The sequence below is a fragment of the Motacilla alba genome, chromosome 2 (genome assembly GCF_015832195.1).
Source record: "Motacilla alba alba isolate MOTALB_02 chromosome 2, Motacilla_alba_V1.0_pri, whole genome shotgun sequence".
Lineage (NCBI taxonomy): Eukaryota > Metazoa > Chordata > Aves > Passeriformes > Motacillidae > Motacilla > Motacilla alba.
The window spans coordinates 63,115,787-63,133,350 of record NC_052017.1 but is presented as its reverse complement, the minus strand read 5'-3'; the positions used below and the strand labels follow the sequence as shown (position 1 = coordinate 63,133,350).

Below are 17,564 nucleotides of genomic sequence, written 5' to 3'. Positions count from 1 at the left end.
AAGTAGAACAAGTTGAATTTCATGAAATTGCAAGAGGGAAGGTTTTCCAGGGCTTCTAAGAAAATAATATCACTTCCCAAGGCGTATGGGAACATGTCTGTATTGCTGAAAAAGATTTAAAATGGGTTGTATGGTTTAAAGAGAGCAGTTTAAAGTTATTAGCCATTTCTGTGGCCTCCTTCCTTGCTCAGTTGTGTTTGCTTTCTAATTCTGAGTGTCCTGTGAGCAAGGTATCTAAATTTTGACCCATTTACCTGTCAGCCAGCTTTTGCAGGCAGAGGAAAAACAACCAAAACGGATGCAGTGAAGAAAGGCAAATTGCACAGCTTCCTTCAGCAGTGGGTTCTCCCTCAGTGCGCTGTGGTTGTTGCTACTTGGCTTGGCTGTTATAAACAGCTCTCTGAGAGGGAGTGGAGACCTGCCTTAGCATGTCTTTTCTCACACTGTAAACCACCTGGTGTGCTGTAGAGCTTTGATGTTTCTTTGAGTTCCTGGAAAACAGTGATCAAGATTGGGGGAGTGACTTGACTGCCCCTCAAAGCAGCCTGAATATCGGTCTGTATATTAGGTTGTTTCTCAGTCCCTGGATCACTCAGGATTACAGATCTCTGTCATGTGTGGAGGATATCTTTGGCTCTCGTGGTTCATTTCCATCTTGCTTTTGTCTCTGTCATTTATTTCTTACTGTCCTGAGCAATAAAACTTTTTGTGACCACAAAGAGCCTAGAAATTGAGGACAGCCATTGCCTGGGTGATCAGGGAATAGCCAGCAGGTTTGGTTCTCACTGTACTGTGTCAACTTGATTAGCATATATATATATATATATATATATATATATATATATATATATATCTTGACTGATAAAGAGTGGAAAAAGTTTAGGGGGAGGGTTGCTTGGTTGGTTTGGAGGGTGTTTGGTTTTTTTTGCTTTTGAGGAGCGAGATACCAGTCAGTTTGAAATGGACTGTGTGAGAAAGAAGCCTCAGATATGCTCACTAGCAGTACACTGTGGTGATGCTGCTGGGGGTTCTGAAAGCTAGCAGAAGAAAAGTTGTGCTTCTGCTGGTTCTGTGTTGACAGACTTCTGGCAGGTGGGCAATGTATATGTGTGGCTGTCATGCTTTTCCTTGCCACGAGAGCCTTCCTGTAAATGGTATTCCTCAGGGCTGGATTGGTTATTTCTAGGCAGGTCTTTAGTTCCTGTCTGCTAAGGAAATTGTATTGAGAGGTGGATGACTTGTATACACAACTTCCATTAAACTTTTCATACTGAATTGCCCGATACACTTCTGCAAAACATCTCAAGATTTAGCAGCAGTGTCAGTGGAAATAAATTCATATGAGGGTCTCCACAAAACTAAGGGAAATTCGATTTATTTGTGAAACAAGCTGAAACAAAATTAACTGTAATAGACTGGAATTAATGCATTAAGTGCTCAAGCAATTAATTTTCTGGTTTTGGTGTTGTAATTGTCTGATGGATTTGTGTTTTGATTTGTAGGTTGAAGACTTTGGGCGACAAATCAAGAGATGCAAAGAAAAGTAGGCAAAGGTACTTCTGAATGTTTTAATATACAGCATTAATATAAGATATTCTTGTTAAGGAAAAATTTGAAGTGGCTCATATATATCAGTCAATTGCAAGAACATTTGCATATAATTTTACAAAATACTATTTTGACAACAGAGAAGCTTAACCAAAGCAAATGCTTTGCTTAATACAGCCTTCATTGATAAGCCTAAATAATTTCTAATGGCTGTCAATCAGTTTATAAATTACTATTTAAATTAAATGAATATGCAGTGTTATTGTAGTACCTCATAGAAGATTCAGGTTGCAGTACACTGAAATGTAATTGTTTACAATCTCTGTGAATCTCATGTTCTAAAATTGTAACTCAGGGTTTTTTTTAAATGTAAAAACAGAAATAGGAGCCTTTTTATAGTGGAAAATATGTGTGTTATGAAATACTTCCGTTTTCTGTTTCAAGAAGTTTTGAGAATTGTGCTGATTTGGTTTTCTTTCTTTCATTGTTTGGGGGTTTTTTTAAGTCCTCTGCATTTTAGTTCTTTGCTCATTCTTTCAACCTGTGTAAGCTACAGGAAAAAACTACTTGAGGTCTGTAAATGACATCTGTGAGAGTTGCTTCTTAAAATCAGTTCAGATATACTTTAGTGTAAAGCATGTTCTTATTAAAACATACTATGTAGACATAAATTAGTATAAAAACAAGCCAAGTGCTAAAAATAAAGCATCTCAAAGAAACTGTCCTGAGTTCTGAATCCTGATGTTTTAGATTAAAAAAAAATTTAACAGAGGACCAGTTGTATGGACAAGGCATGGAGGCTAAACTAAGAATGGGTGAAGGTCTGAATAAAACTATTTTAGGCAACTGCCTTCTCTGTGTGTTTCCAGTCCACAGTATTTTGGTTCTTCTGGAGTACTGTTATAAATATCCATTGCTTTTTGAGACAAGCACTGGGTGAGCCAATTGAAGCATCAGAAACACGGGAATGCTGGGGTGGCTTCTGCTTTGCTGATAAAGTTCAGGGACAAACACAGCTTAGCTTGATTGTAGGGATGGCTGAAGGCATATGGATGGGAGCCAAGGAGAGGCCAGTAAGGGTGGCGGTGTTGCAATGGGAGTTTGTCACTGACCCTCTGACCAGGGAGAGGATGTTTTCTCCAAACAGTTGGAGGAATCCTCTTTATCATTAAACCCCCATTCTTGGGGGGGCTTTAGCTTCCAGCTCCTGAAAGGACAACCCATCGGTATGCAGTCAAGAAGTGCCCTGGGAGGGTGTCAAGGATAACTTCTTGATGCCTCTTTATGACCTCTTTGGCATGCTGGAATAGCCTTAGGAAAGCCAGAGCTCACCTGGAACTGGCATTTACAAGAAATGTCAAGGACAAGAAGAGCAACTAGCCCTGCACTGGTAATAAAAGGCTGAAAGAAAACATGGGATTGGTGATGAATGGGGTGAATTACAGCAAATGTAGAGGTTGTTGAGTTATTTAATGCCTTTGTGGCTTCAGTGCCTCGTGCTTAGTGAAAGGGGTCTAGGAGACTGACCAGTAGTGAATGAAGATAGATTGAAGATACTCAATCCGTAAAAGCCCCTTGGACCATATGTGCCAAGAGGTATCTCATTAAAATCAAGAGGGACAAATCCCATGCTTCCCTGAGAGGAAAGTATCCACTGCAACAATGCAGACTGGGGTTGGCAGACTATTTGGGAAGTAACTTTGCTAAAAAGACCTTGGAGTTCTTGGCAGATAGCAGGCTGAATGTGAGCCAGGGACATGCCTTGCAGCAGGGAAGTCCAACAGCTAATGGGGCTGCAAACAATACCCAGACAGTGGGATTGAGGAACGTGGTTGTCCCCTGCATTCAGCACACCTTAGACAACTAACTACCCTGTCCACTTTGGTCCCCAGTTTGAGAAAGGTGTCAGTATTCTGGAGCAATTTAGTCGAGGGCTGCCAAAATGGCTGGGGCATGAACTCTGTGTATGAGGAAGGGCTGAGATGGGTAGTTGTTCAGCCTGGAGAATAGGTGACGTCTGGGAGATCTAGCAGCAGCCCGTCATTACACATGAAATGGTTATTGAGGGAACTGGTGTGTGGTGGGAGCTCAAAAGGTGGTAGGGATAAGTTGAAACAAGAGATGATCAGGCAGGAAAAGCTGAGAAAAGCTTCCTGAGAAAGCTACTTTGATCTCATAGCTGGTTTTAACAGGGAATTGTGATAGGAACTTCCTGAAGTCCCTTTCCACCTCACTGATTCTGTCACTTTCCCCTTACCTTAAAGACAAGGTTTAATTTATGGTAGGTTGTTTGGGTTTTTTTTCCCCAATCAGATTGTTTGGATGATAGTGCAGAGCAGTCAATTTGGGTGATCTTTCCAGAAACAAATTTTGGATGATATCAAGATCTTCACATCCTTAGAAGTACTGTATTGTAAATATTCTATAACTTATAATAAGATGTCTTTATACTTCAAGCTGTTATTGATGGAAGTGTATGCATCGAATAGGATATCATTAGAGCATTAAACTGGCAAAGGTTCCTTAGCTTAGTATTTATTTTTAGTGTAGAATATATTAAGTGGAATATCTGTACTGAGGGACATGAACTTGTGTAGTAGTCTTTTTTTTTTCCCCCAGAATATTTGTGCCCTTTTTTAGGTTAAAATTATGTTCATCCTTATATTTGTCAACTTTGTGTACTTAGAAATTATTCAATAAAACTTGTTTTTAATGGACATGGTTGAAAAGAGGTAAGAATAGGCTATCATAAAACAACAAGGGAAAAAAGCAATTTTAGCTTTGGAATATTCTTGTAAGATACACTGTGTAATGCATTTTAAACCAAAACTGGCAAAATGTTTGAAAGTAAGAGCAGGAGGAAACATTTCGGTGCTCAGCATATCGGTCAGATGTGTGTGCACACATTTTTTTATGACAGCCTTCTTTTCTTTAACAATTTTGTACATTTGCAATTTGTTTTATAGAACTGTTCAGTGTTTGCCAGAGTTTTCTGCTGGACTGGAATTACTAAGCAGGTATGACCTTCCTTTTCTTTATTTGTGTTTGCTTCCTATATTAGATTTAAAAAATCTAATTTCTGAAGAAATAAATTAGAGAGGAAAATCAAAGTGTTGGTACTAGGTTTTTGGTTGTTCTGCAGTTAGTAGTGTGGGAGTGGTTACCAAATGATAAATGTGTTTCAAGCTTGCCCAGTTCTGAAGTGCTGTCATGTTAATTAAACTGAAGTTCTGGACGAAAAGCTGCATTTAAAGGATGACTTTAGTCCATATCCTAATGCAGAGGGGTGAAGGAGGCCAGCACTGAGCCCTAATCTGTGGTTTCATACTTCATATTTGATACAATTTCCTTTTTTTTTTATTGGAAGGGGTATGTGTATGGTTACAATCTTGTTAATTTAAAAAAATGTCTTAGTTAAGTTGAGTTCCAAGTGACGTTTAAGGTGGTGAGTTGTCTTGTAAGTATTATTGAGTCCATTTAGCTTTTAATGTCAGTTAGCAGGTTAAAAAACATGAATCACTTTTTCTTTAAAAGACATTATTTCTCACTGTATATTTGTCTTGGCAGAACAGTAAGGACTGGAAAGAATTACACAGCTTTTTAAGTTTGGTAGTACCTGTAAATATAAGCACAGTGACATCCATGAATTCCTTTGTAAGGAGAGTGCAGTAAGAATAGTAATTTGTCTTCTCTTCAGATATGAAGATGCTTGGGCTGCCCTTCATAAAGGAGCCAAAGATTGTGCAAAAGCTGGAGAGGTAAGAAGAAAATAACAATGCCATGCATAAAATATTTTAAAATGTGTAAATAATTTTAAACTAAAATTTTTAGTACCCACCTACAAGGTTTACCTTGGCCCCCAGGTAAACATCCACTCAGCTTTGTTCACTCTCACAGTAATGTAAACAACAATGTAATGCAAATATGAAATAACAACTTGATGCAATGTAAACAGTTGCAAAGATGACGTTATATGTTACTGCCGTAGCTCTTCAAAAGCAGTGGGGGGTGTCTGGGAAAGTATGGAATGTCTTTGGGGTTGAGGCACCTTGGTGGTTTGTAGGAGGGCAGGGCTGTGGCACTGACACTGCTGCCCACTTCTAGTGCAGAAGAGACAGCAAGATTGGCTTGTCCAACTGAAAATATTTGGGAAGTGTGTGTGCTTTCTCCTAATTTTATTCACTATTTCTGCCCTGGAAGCAAAGTGACAAGTTGTGTGGTTTATCTGTGGAATGAAGGGGAAGGAATCTTCCAGTGAGTGTTACCGATGCATTACTCAGCACCAGACTTTCAGTTTCAAGCCATGTTTGAGGGGCAGACAGTGTAATCTGGGTGGCCACGATGCAGGGCAGGACTGAGCTGTGGGGCTCTCTGTCCTGGCTGGAACCTTCACTTTGGCTGAGTGCATCCTTCCTGGCTCTTCTCTTCACTTAGAGACTTCTCTGTATCTTTTTATAATGGATAAATCACTCACTGTGTATTTACAGTAAGAAAAAAAGTCTCTTATGTTCTTCTTTCTCTTGCCCTGCTTTTCCCTGCATTCTAATGGAAACCTTCAGGCATGGGAGATGGAGTTCTCCTTGCCAGGTTGGCATGAAAATCTCATGAATGATGTGGTCACAATTTTATAATACTTGCTATAGTTTGCTTTAAAAATTGTAATTTTGAAAACAATGTGAGGTTTCATTTATATTAAACTAATATAACTTGATCTCACATGGCTGCTTGGGAAAATGAGAATGAAAAACTTCCAGAAAGACTTAAATTTTCCATTAAATTCAGATATTTACTTTACACACAACTCAGTGTATGTATTACTTACAGGGTTTGGTTTGTTACTTTTTTTATAAAAGGGGGAAATAAAAACTCTAAGCACAGAAGATTGACTGTACTGTAGAAGACCTAAAGGTCCACTTATCCAGTATCCTATTTCTGCTTACTTGTGCTGTCTTATTTATAAATGTTGAGTAAAGTGAAAATTTCAGGCTTTAATTGCAGTTTGCAGTCTCACCATGTTAAATGGTAGATGTTAACTACCAGTTCCATGTACAAAATTGTCCTTGTAGATGATTGTCATTTCAGCTGCATTCAGTTATCTCAGGGCTGAAATGTTTGTGATGTTTGTCCCCATCTCATGGTGGCTTGTTTTGGTTTTTTTTGTTTGCTTTGCTGTTTAACAGATATAAATACCATATCCCAGTCTCAGAAATAGACTTGGCTTTATTTAAGTAAGGCTGTTTGGTCTTCTGAATTGTTTCATTTCTCACTGGGCTTTTGAATAAGTTTTCAAAACTTGTCTGGTGAAACAGGATGTTTGCTTAACAGGGATAGGTAGCTAGAGGAATTTTCAAAAGATAGAAGTTGTTCTTTTTGAAAAGAATTGATCTAAAGTGGGTAGAATTGTAAATTTGAGAGCTCCTTTGTCCATTGCTCAAACTTTTTCAGTTTCTGCCTATAAAGACTATAGAAATTGAGGCATTCAGAATACAGATACAGCTGCAGGCTCTACTTGTGGGCAAGAGGAAGAATGGGTAATGGAATTAGGAGCAGGGAAACAATAATTGAATCATCTCAATTATATATAATGAAAACATTTGTTACCTGAGATCTCTTGGTCCTGGTGTTTTTCATAGAAAATATAACTGAAACTTTGAAGCAGTGTATCCTTTACTTAGCTTATTATATAATAAAAGTTAAGAAGAATGAAACCACAAGAATTGAAGTAATGTAGAAATGTGTTTGTAAACACTTGGCACTACTGCAGTTTATCACAAAAGCAGAAGAGCAGCAAGGTTATAAAGACAACTTTTTTTTTGTAAATGTCATTCCTTTTACTTTATTTTCTATACTACTTTGCGTGTGCAGAATTTTCATTTTTATTGTTAAGATGAAATTGGTATGACTGGCAACATTAAACTATTGATATAAATATGCCCAAAATTGCAGCACTGCAATGTTGTTATGGTGCACCAGTGCAACATTGCTGCCAAAATTTCAGATACATCTTTCTAACAGTTAATAACATCCATAAAATATTTCCTGCATTGATTAGTGTATTGAGAAATAACTTTTTTTCATATTTTTGTTCAGTGCATTTTGATATAAATATTCCACACTACAGGGGATTTTTTGAGCATGTTGTTTATTTACTTGAGGAGTACACAAGTGGCAGTGCTGTAGGGTTGCTGTGCTGACCTTATGCTTCCAAATGTATTAACTATAAAAATTAGTCAAGATGCTCATAAACAGGTATAGAAGTTTGCAATTAAAGACCTGCTTGTTGCAGCTGGTTGACAGTGAAGTTGTGATGCTTTCTGCACACTGGGAGAAGAAAAGGAGCAGTCTGGTGGAACTGCAGGATCAGCTTCAGCAAATACCAGGGTTCTTAGCAGATCTGGAATGCCTCACAGCAAGCCTAGGTAAGTTCTTATAGACATAACAAACATTCAGATCAGTACAGAGGATTAGACTGAAGTTCAGCTGTTGTGAATGTTGTGATTATAAAATTTAATTTTGCTTTCTGTGGTAAAAATGTAGTTCTTAAACAAACTGTTGGTTTCTTTTTAAAAATCCACAAGTAGCAGTGGTTGCTTTCCCAGCAGTTGAAATTTTGTATGTGTTGTTATTTGAAAAAAATCTGACAAATGTTTGAACGGGGAAAAAATGCAATTCCTGAAGTCTTATTAAATTGCTAAGATTTTTTGATAGTATGAATGCTAATGTTATATAGCTGCTTCTTTTGGATTCTGTGTAATTTTACATAATAATGTTTAAACTTATCATTTGGGGTGGGATGGGGGGGAAATTTACCTGGCTAGGGACACTTTCAAGGCAGAAACCTTTGGTTTTGAATAGTTGTTGGTTCCAAAGGTAACTTCCATAGTTTGAATTAATGTACAGGGTTAAGATATTCTGAAGTCATACTGAGCTTTTCTAAAGGTGAATATTAATGCTGCCTATTAAGATTAGCAAACACCTCATGTTTGTTAGGTAGGTTTATCAAAGGTCAACCTGTTCATTTTATTTAAAAGAGGAAAAGATAAATGCTTTGGTGGACTATTTCTGAAACCTCTCATATAAAACTGATGATCCACTGTTGAAAATTAAATTAGGAAAAAATGTTGGGGACTCTTGGTCTCTGAAAATCTCTACTGTTGCTGAGCCTTGAAATGGGCAGACAGCGTTTGACAAGCAGCGGCCCTTTCAGTTTGTCTGTCCCCAGTACTGTCTGTCCCCAGTACGTCTCTTGATGCTTCCATGAAAATCTATATGGGGTGCATCAAATTAAACCTTTGAAAAACTTCTGTCTGCACACAGATTTTAAGTAGCCAAGTTCCCCAGGGACTGTGCCTGCACTTCTCTTTCTTACAGCAGCTGGGAAGTATGCAGAAATTCCTCATGTGATTGCAGCTCTGGTTTTTTGTGGGGTGGGCTGGATTTACGTGCTGACGTGATGTGAAGAAAAGGAGGGTTCTTTTCTGTCTTCAGGTGCTAATTTCTCACTCTGCTATGGTCAGTGGTCATGCACAAATCAGCTTTTGTTCCTAGGTAGGCTGGTAATAACTTTGCTATTAATTCCTGAACCAGGGAATGTATTCTACTTTTTATTACAATTTTCTTATACGATCTTGTTTAATAAAAGGCTTTATCATCTGTGCTAACCATTTAATATTGGCTGTTTGAAAAAAAAAATCTAAGGAAATAAAAGTTCAAATAATGATTTATTAAAATACTGGGTTTAATATTACTGTGCAGTCCACTTGTAGCCCAAAGATAAACAATGTAATAGAAAGCTAATGAAATTGCCTTTATAGTTCATAATGCTGCAAATGCTATAAAATCCTAATGAATTTGGGATTCCTACTTTCTGATTCCTAATACAGTTTTATGAACTAGAATTAATCTCACTCCAATTGTAGAATTTGTTGGATAGGTATGTCTCTAGATATTTTTTGATACTGCAAAAGTAGGATTTAAGGAAGCATTCAGCAGCCAGCTCAGGGAAGGTAATGAATTTTGAAGTGTACTTCTAAGGTTCTGAGATATGAACCAAACCTTCTAGCTTTACTTTTTGTGTCAGATTTTAAGTAATTTATCTAAAATTTCTTATTAGTTTCTCCTAACAACTGTGTTTTGGATTTTATTTTTGTTCTAATATTTTTTTATGGAGTCTATTTGAAGAGATGGATGTAATTTGTACCAAATTCAACATCTAACCTTCTGAAGGTGATTTAACAGAAATTTACTGCAATATTCTACTCTTTTTTTTTAGTTTTTATAACTCTTAACTAACTGCTTCATATAAATATAAACTGTATTCAGCTTTTCAAGAGATCACTATTACTCTGTAAATTTTGAATATGAGTAAAATATTCTGAAAAAAAAGGTGAAAATAGAATCACAGAGTGCTGGGTTATGCACTCAAGATGTAATTTGGCTAACCTTCATCATTTCAGCAAAACAGTTGTTTCTTCTGACATGATATGCTTCTAATAAATCCATTAATGCTTCCATTTTGAAAGTAGGTAGGGGACCCTGGCTGCTTTCAGTGAAAGAAGTTTCATATAATGGAAATGAACCTTTTTAGTGACCTACTTAACATTGGTATGACTCATGATTCTTCAGCTTTTGCTATGTATTACAAGACACGTTTTCATTAGGAATTTTATAAAGTTCTTTAGCTTAGATAGTCACATTATCAGTCATCCCTCACTTGAAGTAGAAATTCTGTGTCTTCATTTGATAAATGTATTGTATTATGCAATGTCTTGTAGCTGCTACTGAGACTTTTGAAGAAAAAAGTTACTCTCATGTAAAAGTGAAGACAGTTACTGCCCTTTCAAAGTGCAGAATTGGAATCATCACTTAAGCCAGTTTTTGGTTGAGGTGTTATAGAAAATATCTGCTTGCTGATATCAGCATACTTCGTATGAAATGTGTTTTCATGTTTGAGCAGTGGCATTTTGCTCAAACATCAGTTTTGGTTTCAGCAAGTTGATACACACAAACATCGATCCAAATCCAGTTTTTCTCCCTTCCTTTTTTTTTTTTTTTTTTTTCCTTTTAAAGTTCAGCCTGATACTGGTTTCAGAAAGACTGATTTTATATGGATGACAGATCCAATGTAGGTTGAAAATGTTTTCCTAGTGGGACTGGGAAGAAAGTAAGGCTGGGCATGTAGTCACAGAGATAAAAGCCTTTGTCTCTTAGTCTTTAGGGGTTTTTTTAAAGTGAGGGCTAGATGGGTGTGAAAATTCATTGGGGAAACAGAACATTTTGCACTGCTTAGGAGAAGTATCCTTGTTTATATCTTGAGTAAAAGGTCAGTCTTTCACATTGTGTATCAAGTATGAAAGTTGCCTTTCTCTAGCTTTGCAAAATTAATCTTAATTTTTTGAGGATTTGCATTTATCTTTTACTGAGAAAATCAGGGAAGATGTTGGGAAGATTGATGTAAAACCAGGGAATTTGAATAATACTGTGTAAAGACAGCTGTGTTCAACAGGGAATTTTTCTCCATGGGCTCCAGGGCACAAAACTTCGGCTGAGGGGGTTGTTGTATTAGGTAGATCTATATATGTATAAAAGGCATATAGTTTGGTGCTGTAAACTTGGAAGTGCCCGAGGAATGAGTACACAAGGAAAAGGATCCTAGTGTACTTGCTATGTAGTTTCAGCAAAGAAGCTGCTTTAACTTCATGTGAGTAGTATAATACTATCTGGGTTTATGATCCTTTCTGTAAAAACAGATAAAAATTGAGCACTAGTAGAACTGTAATTATATAAAGTTTTTTCTTTTTTTTTTTCTTTTTTTTTTTTTTTTTTTTTTTTAGCTGAATTGAGCTTTTCCTGTTCATATATGTCTTTCACTGCTCATTTTAAGCTTTTAGTAATCTCTGCCCCTGTGTGGCCTAAAGGTAGAGGGAACATCTTTGGTATAATTGCTTCCATCCTTTCTGCTTTTTCCCTTTTAGTCAGAAAGTAAATGAGTTTTGTAGAAATGTCTTTAATACTCCTGCATGATTTCTGTTGTTTGAATGGCTGGGACAGTGCAGGAAAGCTACATCTAAAGTTAGTGGAAACCTATTTTCTGACATACAGCTGTGATTTAGCTATTCTAACAAATTTTGTACTCATATGGAATTACAGATAACATAGGTTTCAGTTAGAAGAGTTATGTAGTAAATTTAAATTAGGTACACTTTAGAAAGAGTTTTCTGGATAAAAAAATCTGCGGTTGTTGAGTTCTAGATAAATACTTTAATACCTGATAGCTGGTAAACCATGGAAAACAGTGTATGCTGAGAGGAGATAATGCAGTGTAATGTCACCTGACTAAACTTTAAACATACTTCAAAAGAATTAAAACTAAGGATTAAAGTTTCAAATAATGTTGTTATGCTTGTGGTAATGTAAGAAATAACAGCCCGAAGTGCTATAATTGGAGTGACGTGACCCAAAGAAGTTATTTTTTCAGCTGTCTAATTAAAAAATACTATTTCTACCAAGTGTGGCATATTGCTATACATGAAAATTCTTAATCTAAATGTAAATATGTATTTTTTAAATCTGAAAAAGATTTAGAGGAGATGGTGTTTTTATAGTCTAAATTTCAAATTTATTAAATCTGTAGTTTTGTTTGGCACTGCCTTTGTATGCACAGTGCATGAATTCTCTTTTGGGTAAGAGAGGTGTTAATTCTCAGCTGTAGCTGGTGCAACAGAGCTCGTCTTCAACTTTTTTTTTTTTTTTTTTTTTTTTTTTTTTTTTTTTTTTTTTTTTTTTGTGAAAAGCCATTCTTCTTTCCCTTCAGAAAGGAAAAAAACTTCTGAAACCTCTGTTGCAGTAAAGCAGGATTACTGCCTCCCAGAGAGATCTCTGGTGCCTGTTCCTCTTCTTCAGGAGCACAGTGTTTTCTGCAATTCCCGCTAGAGGCTGCTCAAATGCAAGTGCTAGGGATCAGTTGCTCTCTAGAATTCACTTTTCTTCATCCTCTTTATTTTCCTGTCCTTTGTTGTTGTCTTTTAATATTATTTCAACAGCAAATACAGCAAAGCAGGTGGTAGGCTTTTTAAGTGGAAAAAACAGTGGTTGATAGGTACCTTAGTAAATTATTTTCAGTCCTGCTGTGTTTGAGAATTTTGCAGATTAATAAGGGAGCAATTATTCTGAAAAGCAAAAGTTAGCACAATACAGGTATTTGGATTTTAATGCACTCAGAGAAGTCTATTTCTTAAAGAAAAAGGGCCTACCAGTCATAATTATAATCATGATATTACTCTTTGAATGCATCTGGATTTTTTGAGAGAAAATTGAGTATGTGGTAGATGATGAATGTTCCACATCACAAAATGTAGAACTGAAAACTAGTCTCTGCATTAATTGTCAACTGCCTTTCTTTTATTTTTTGTTGTTGTTTGTTTATTTGTTTGTTTGTTTTTGTTTTTATTTTGTTGGGGGTTTTTTTGGTTTTTGGGGGGGGTTTTTTGGGTTTTTGGGGGGGTTTTTTTGTTATTGTTTTTTGTTTTTTGCCAATCCCTCCCACTTCCCCTCAGTGATCTGTATACAGAAAAATAACTTAGGGGAATTTTTACTGATTATATGATTCATGTTTCCCTTTCCTGTTGTGGATCTTCTTTGTTAGGGGCTAAAAAAATGGTATTAAGTGAAGCTGCACACATGAATATGCATCCTAGGAAATCTGCTTATGAAGTCTTGACTTTTGCTTTTTTAGGGGAACCACAAGGATGGCTATTTATAATGAAGCAATGGCTAAGGAAGTTGAAATTATTTATTGTCCAAGATAGGCTTCAAGTAGAATGGCCATGCCAGAATGGAGGATTTGACTGATGCCTTCAGCTTACTGTTTCTTTTTTTTTTGAGCATCTGAAATACATTTATTCTGGCTGCTATTTGTTTGTAAAAATGTGAATTATTCTTGCTCCTGCAATTTACCTTCCCTGTGGTATAGGAGAAGGCCTGGCAAAAAGATGAATAATATTCCTGTAGTTCACGCAGTTTCACACCAGAGTGACCAGCTGCTTAGGGTTTGAGAAAGTAGATTTTCCACTGTGAGATCCTGAGGAGAGACATGAAATTTAGCATTAATCACTGTCAGGGAAAGTGATCCTTTGATACAAGGTTCACATGGGTTAATTCAGATGAGGAGGGACCTCAGGAATTGTCTAGTTCAAATTTCTGCTCAAAGCAATGTGAGCTATGAGATGAGATCAGTTTTCTCACAACATGTCATAGATGAGATCTATTTGAAGTTGAGACTGAGCAGTTATGTTTAAAGACAAGATTAAGAGATGTGTATGTAAAATAGGTAGATTTAATTGTAAAATTTGCATGTGTATGTAAAATAGGTAAATCTCTATATTTAGCTATCAGTAAAGGGTGTGTCTTCAGAGACATAAATATATGGTCTTTTATATTACCACAGCATCATGTGAAAGTTACAATTCTCACTGTATGCTTTATTTTTGTTTCATTTGAATAAATGAAAATTTGACCTGGCTTTGGCCAGCACAGATTTATTCCTTGGATTGGTACTGTGTAGGAAGTGCTGAACTGGCAGTCTGCTCAAGAAGGAAAAGTATGAGTCCTGAATGCTTGTCTTCCTCAAATACAAGCCAGGAGCCTGTGTCACCACGATGCTGGGAACAATAGAATGGTTCAGCATCTTACTGCAAGGGAACCTCAGATGGATCTCCCTTTAACGTGGCTCTGCTGCCACTCTTCACTATGGGATTTGGGCTGAGATTTGTTTATCTTTTGGAGCCATTTGTATGTGTGTAATTATCACCATGTTAATTATTTACCTTTATGAAATCCTGTTTCTGTTCAGGTGAGTTGTCTGTCTGTTGATGCAATTTGATATTCATACAAGTCTTTCTTACAGCTCAGCTAGAGGCAAACTTTGAGGAAATGGAGAATCATCTGTTGTGTCTTGAGGAACTGTGTGAGCAGTGTGAATTGGAAAGGTACAAATGTATGCAGACATTACAGCTAGAAAACTACAAGAAAACAAAAAGGTAAATAAAGCACTTGTTATAAATATAAATTAGCATACAATATAAGCATTTTGTAATTACCCCCCTCCACCCCCCTCCCCATATGTAATATAATGCTTTTTATTTTCATCTTCTAAAGGAGCAATAGTCTTTGACAGGATGTTGCAAATTTGTAGTAGATTTGTTAAATGTCTTAGTGATGAACAAAGAGTACATGTGTTTGGAAAATTATCACAACATTGTTGTTAAGATTAAATCATGTTTATTATTCTCCACAAAGAATTGGAATAAGGGCTGTTGTTAACAAGCATAGATAAACTGTTGTCTCTTTTAATCCCTTGCCCTGGTTTATAGATTCCTTTTTTTTTTCCCTATGTACCTGTCAGGTTAGGAACTGAATTTTCCTCTATTTTCCTTTCAGTTCTATCAGTATCCAATCCTCTAAGTACCTTTTACTCTGTATGAAAGGTGTTAATCTCCTGCCATTCTCTTACTTGTAAAAGCAGGGCATTAATTCTTGGAATCAGAGTTCAACTTAACAGCAATATGTTATGAAAATTCAGAACTTTGAACTCGTGAGCTTCAGGTTTGTCTAAAAGATAAAGTAGCAAGAGAAAAATATTAAGCCCTTAAATAAGTTAAACTGTTGACTTCCTTGATTTTTTGTTACCACCAGTGCCAAAAATAACCTAATAAAAGGAGACAAGAAAACCAGTGTTACATTCATTATGTAAATTAGGAAATGAGGAGTTGAATTAAAGCAGTTTGTCAAAGATAGTGTCTGACAGCCTGTTAGGGAGGGGTGGGTGGATGTGGGTGTTGACCGGTATGGGGATAACCAGGTTACTTGGTCTGTCCAGTTGGGAGTCCTGCTGTTAGCCAGGGAAAGCACCCTGGCACTTTCCTTGCCTCCTTGATTGTGGAAGCAAGTTTAATACATGTGGTAAGATCAGAACAAGTGGTTCTCACAGTTCTGATGAGGATGTGGTGATTGAGGGTGGGACTGTGCCAGACAGCACTGGCCACATTTTCCTTAGCTAATCTGTGTTCACCCTCCTTGCTATTCTTGTAGCTCTTTCTATTTGTATGGGTTTTTTTAAATCCGAGTCTCTTCCCAAAAGATCTGTTCACCCCTGATTGTTTCTTCACTACTGGTTCTCAGTTATCATGTGGGGAATCTTAGGCTTCTGTGGTGCAGATCCAGTCAGTGAAGGAGTGCTGATGTTGCAAGTTCTACCTCCCAAAAGGTCTCCAATACCTTAAAGATCCCCCCTTCTGTTTTCTGTGAAATTTGGCTGTTTCTTACCTAACTCCCCTTTAAACACTTGTGAAATCCAGTCATCCCTCATGGTCCAATCTGTGGCTTTTGTCAGTATCTTACTATGCTATCTGTCACATCTGGCAATTGCTCATGTCATGTCCCTTTAGTTTTTCACATCCTGTTCAGTTGACTTAACCTCAAGCCAGGGCCTCAGCAATGGTCTGTAATTTTCCTGCAGCCTGGTTTTTCTCTTTCCCAAGTCAGGGCAATTCCATATTCTCTCTCCAGGAAGAATCAACAGCAGTCAATATGGCTGAATATTCACTTGTTCAGACCTACTTGAGTAATCTAAATATCTAAGAGTAATAATTCCAAAATTCTAAATAGGTACTATACAACCAAAAACCACAATTTTAAAATGCATGTAAAGCAACAGAATTGGTCCCCTATAATTATCTTTCTACAGTTTTCTGAATGGTTTTTGGTTCTCTGCCATCCTTGCTCCCTTTCCCCTAGCCAGTGCTTTCAATGTCAAAATAAAGTGTTAAAACATTGCCTGCTCTTCTTAGCAGCATCTAATCAGTTTTATAAATAGAATGCTAAGCAAGCTACTTAGTGTAATTGTAAGCTGATTACCTTTGGTCAGACCTAGACAAAACAGGAAAAATGCAGGTAATTTCTGGTTGATCATTACCACTGTATTTTATTTAGGTAAGAAATTAGCTGCTAGCTCATTACAGGAAGGACACTTGCCAGTGTGGGTGCTTGAAGAGCAAGCAGCCGGTTAACTTTGACGTGAGTGTGATTTGTGGTGCATGTTTGGGACTCGTATCCTGTCTTCCTCTCTTCAGTGCTTGCGATTTTTACTGTGATACCAGCTGAAAGAATCAAGGAGGGGGGAAGGGGTCTGGAGTCTATGCTCTCTCTTTAGCACAAAAATTATTTTCAGGGAGTAAGTGGTTTTGTGTTTGAAAAAAAATTATTTCATGTGTTTCGACAATATAGGGATGAAAACTGAGATGAATCTGAGCTCTAAGAACTCTGATTATTTTAAGCATGTAAAAAAACATAATTTCATTATAAAGTCACTGTAGAGCTTAGCTTAGAAGCTCATGTGTTTCAAATCTTTTGAAAAAATCCTATATGAAAGACTTAAAGAAAGGTGCTTTAGGTCAACATCAAACATATGAAACACAGCTTATGGTAACTATGGGAACTTATATTTAAGAAATAGGTCTCCCTACTAAATAGAGCAACTTCATTTCAGTTCAAACAGATCAATTTTTTTCCTTTTTGTCATTGTGTTGAGTACTAATTTCAAAGTAGATTCATCAATCTGCGTCTTTTCCAAGCTATTTAAAAGCCTGGTGTTTGGGGGGATTGGTTTTGGGGTTTTTTTAGTGAGCTTATCTCAGGAATTTTAATATTCTCTTTTTTGTGTTTAAATCAATAGATCAGGGTACCACTACTGTTGTATGAAGTCTAGATTCCACCCTTGTTTTCTCCGGTTAGTCTCTCTGCAATTGTTTGGATGTATCTTAGCACTAAACCATGTCATTTTGTTTCCTTTCTTTTTCAATCAAGCACAAATCTTCTTCCCTTTTCTTCCTTCTCCTAGTGAGGATATTCTGATTGTGGAAAACTTTGTGCCTCCTTAGTCTCATGTGGCAATTTTTGGTCTCCCAAGTGCACAGTGTCCTTTAGGAAGCACTGTCAGGAGCTCACTTTTCTGTCATCTG

General features: G+C 36.8%; 1 protein-coding gene across 2 annotated transcripts in view; it reads left to right on the top strand.

Moving 5' to 3' along the window:
* Nucleotides 1-17,564, top strand: part of DTNBP1 (dystrobrevin binding protein 1) — a 63,601-nt gene that overhangs the window by 1,949 nt on the left and 44,088 nt on the right. For both annotated transcript variants that reach the window (XM_038124989.1, XM_038124996.1), the window contains exons 2-6: nucleotides 1,503-1,553; nucleotides 4,515-4,565; nucleotides 5,246-5,306; nucleotides 7,835-7,967; nucleotides 14,453-14,585. In XM_038124989.1, coding sequence (XP_037980917.1) covers nucleotides 1,503-1,553; nucleotides 4,515-4,565; nucleotides 5,246-5,306; nucleotides 7,835-7,967; nucleotides 14,453-14,585 — 429 coding nt within the window. The remainder of the gene's footprint in view (nucleotides 1-1,502; nucleotides 1,554-4,514; nucleotides 4,566-5,245; nucleotides 5,307-7,834; nucleotides 7,968-14,452; nucleotides 14,586-17,564) is intronic.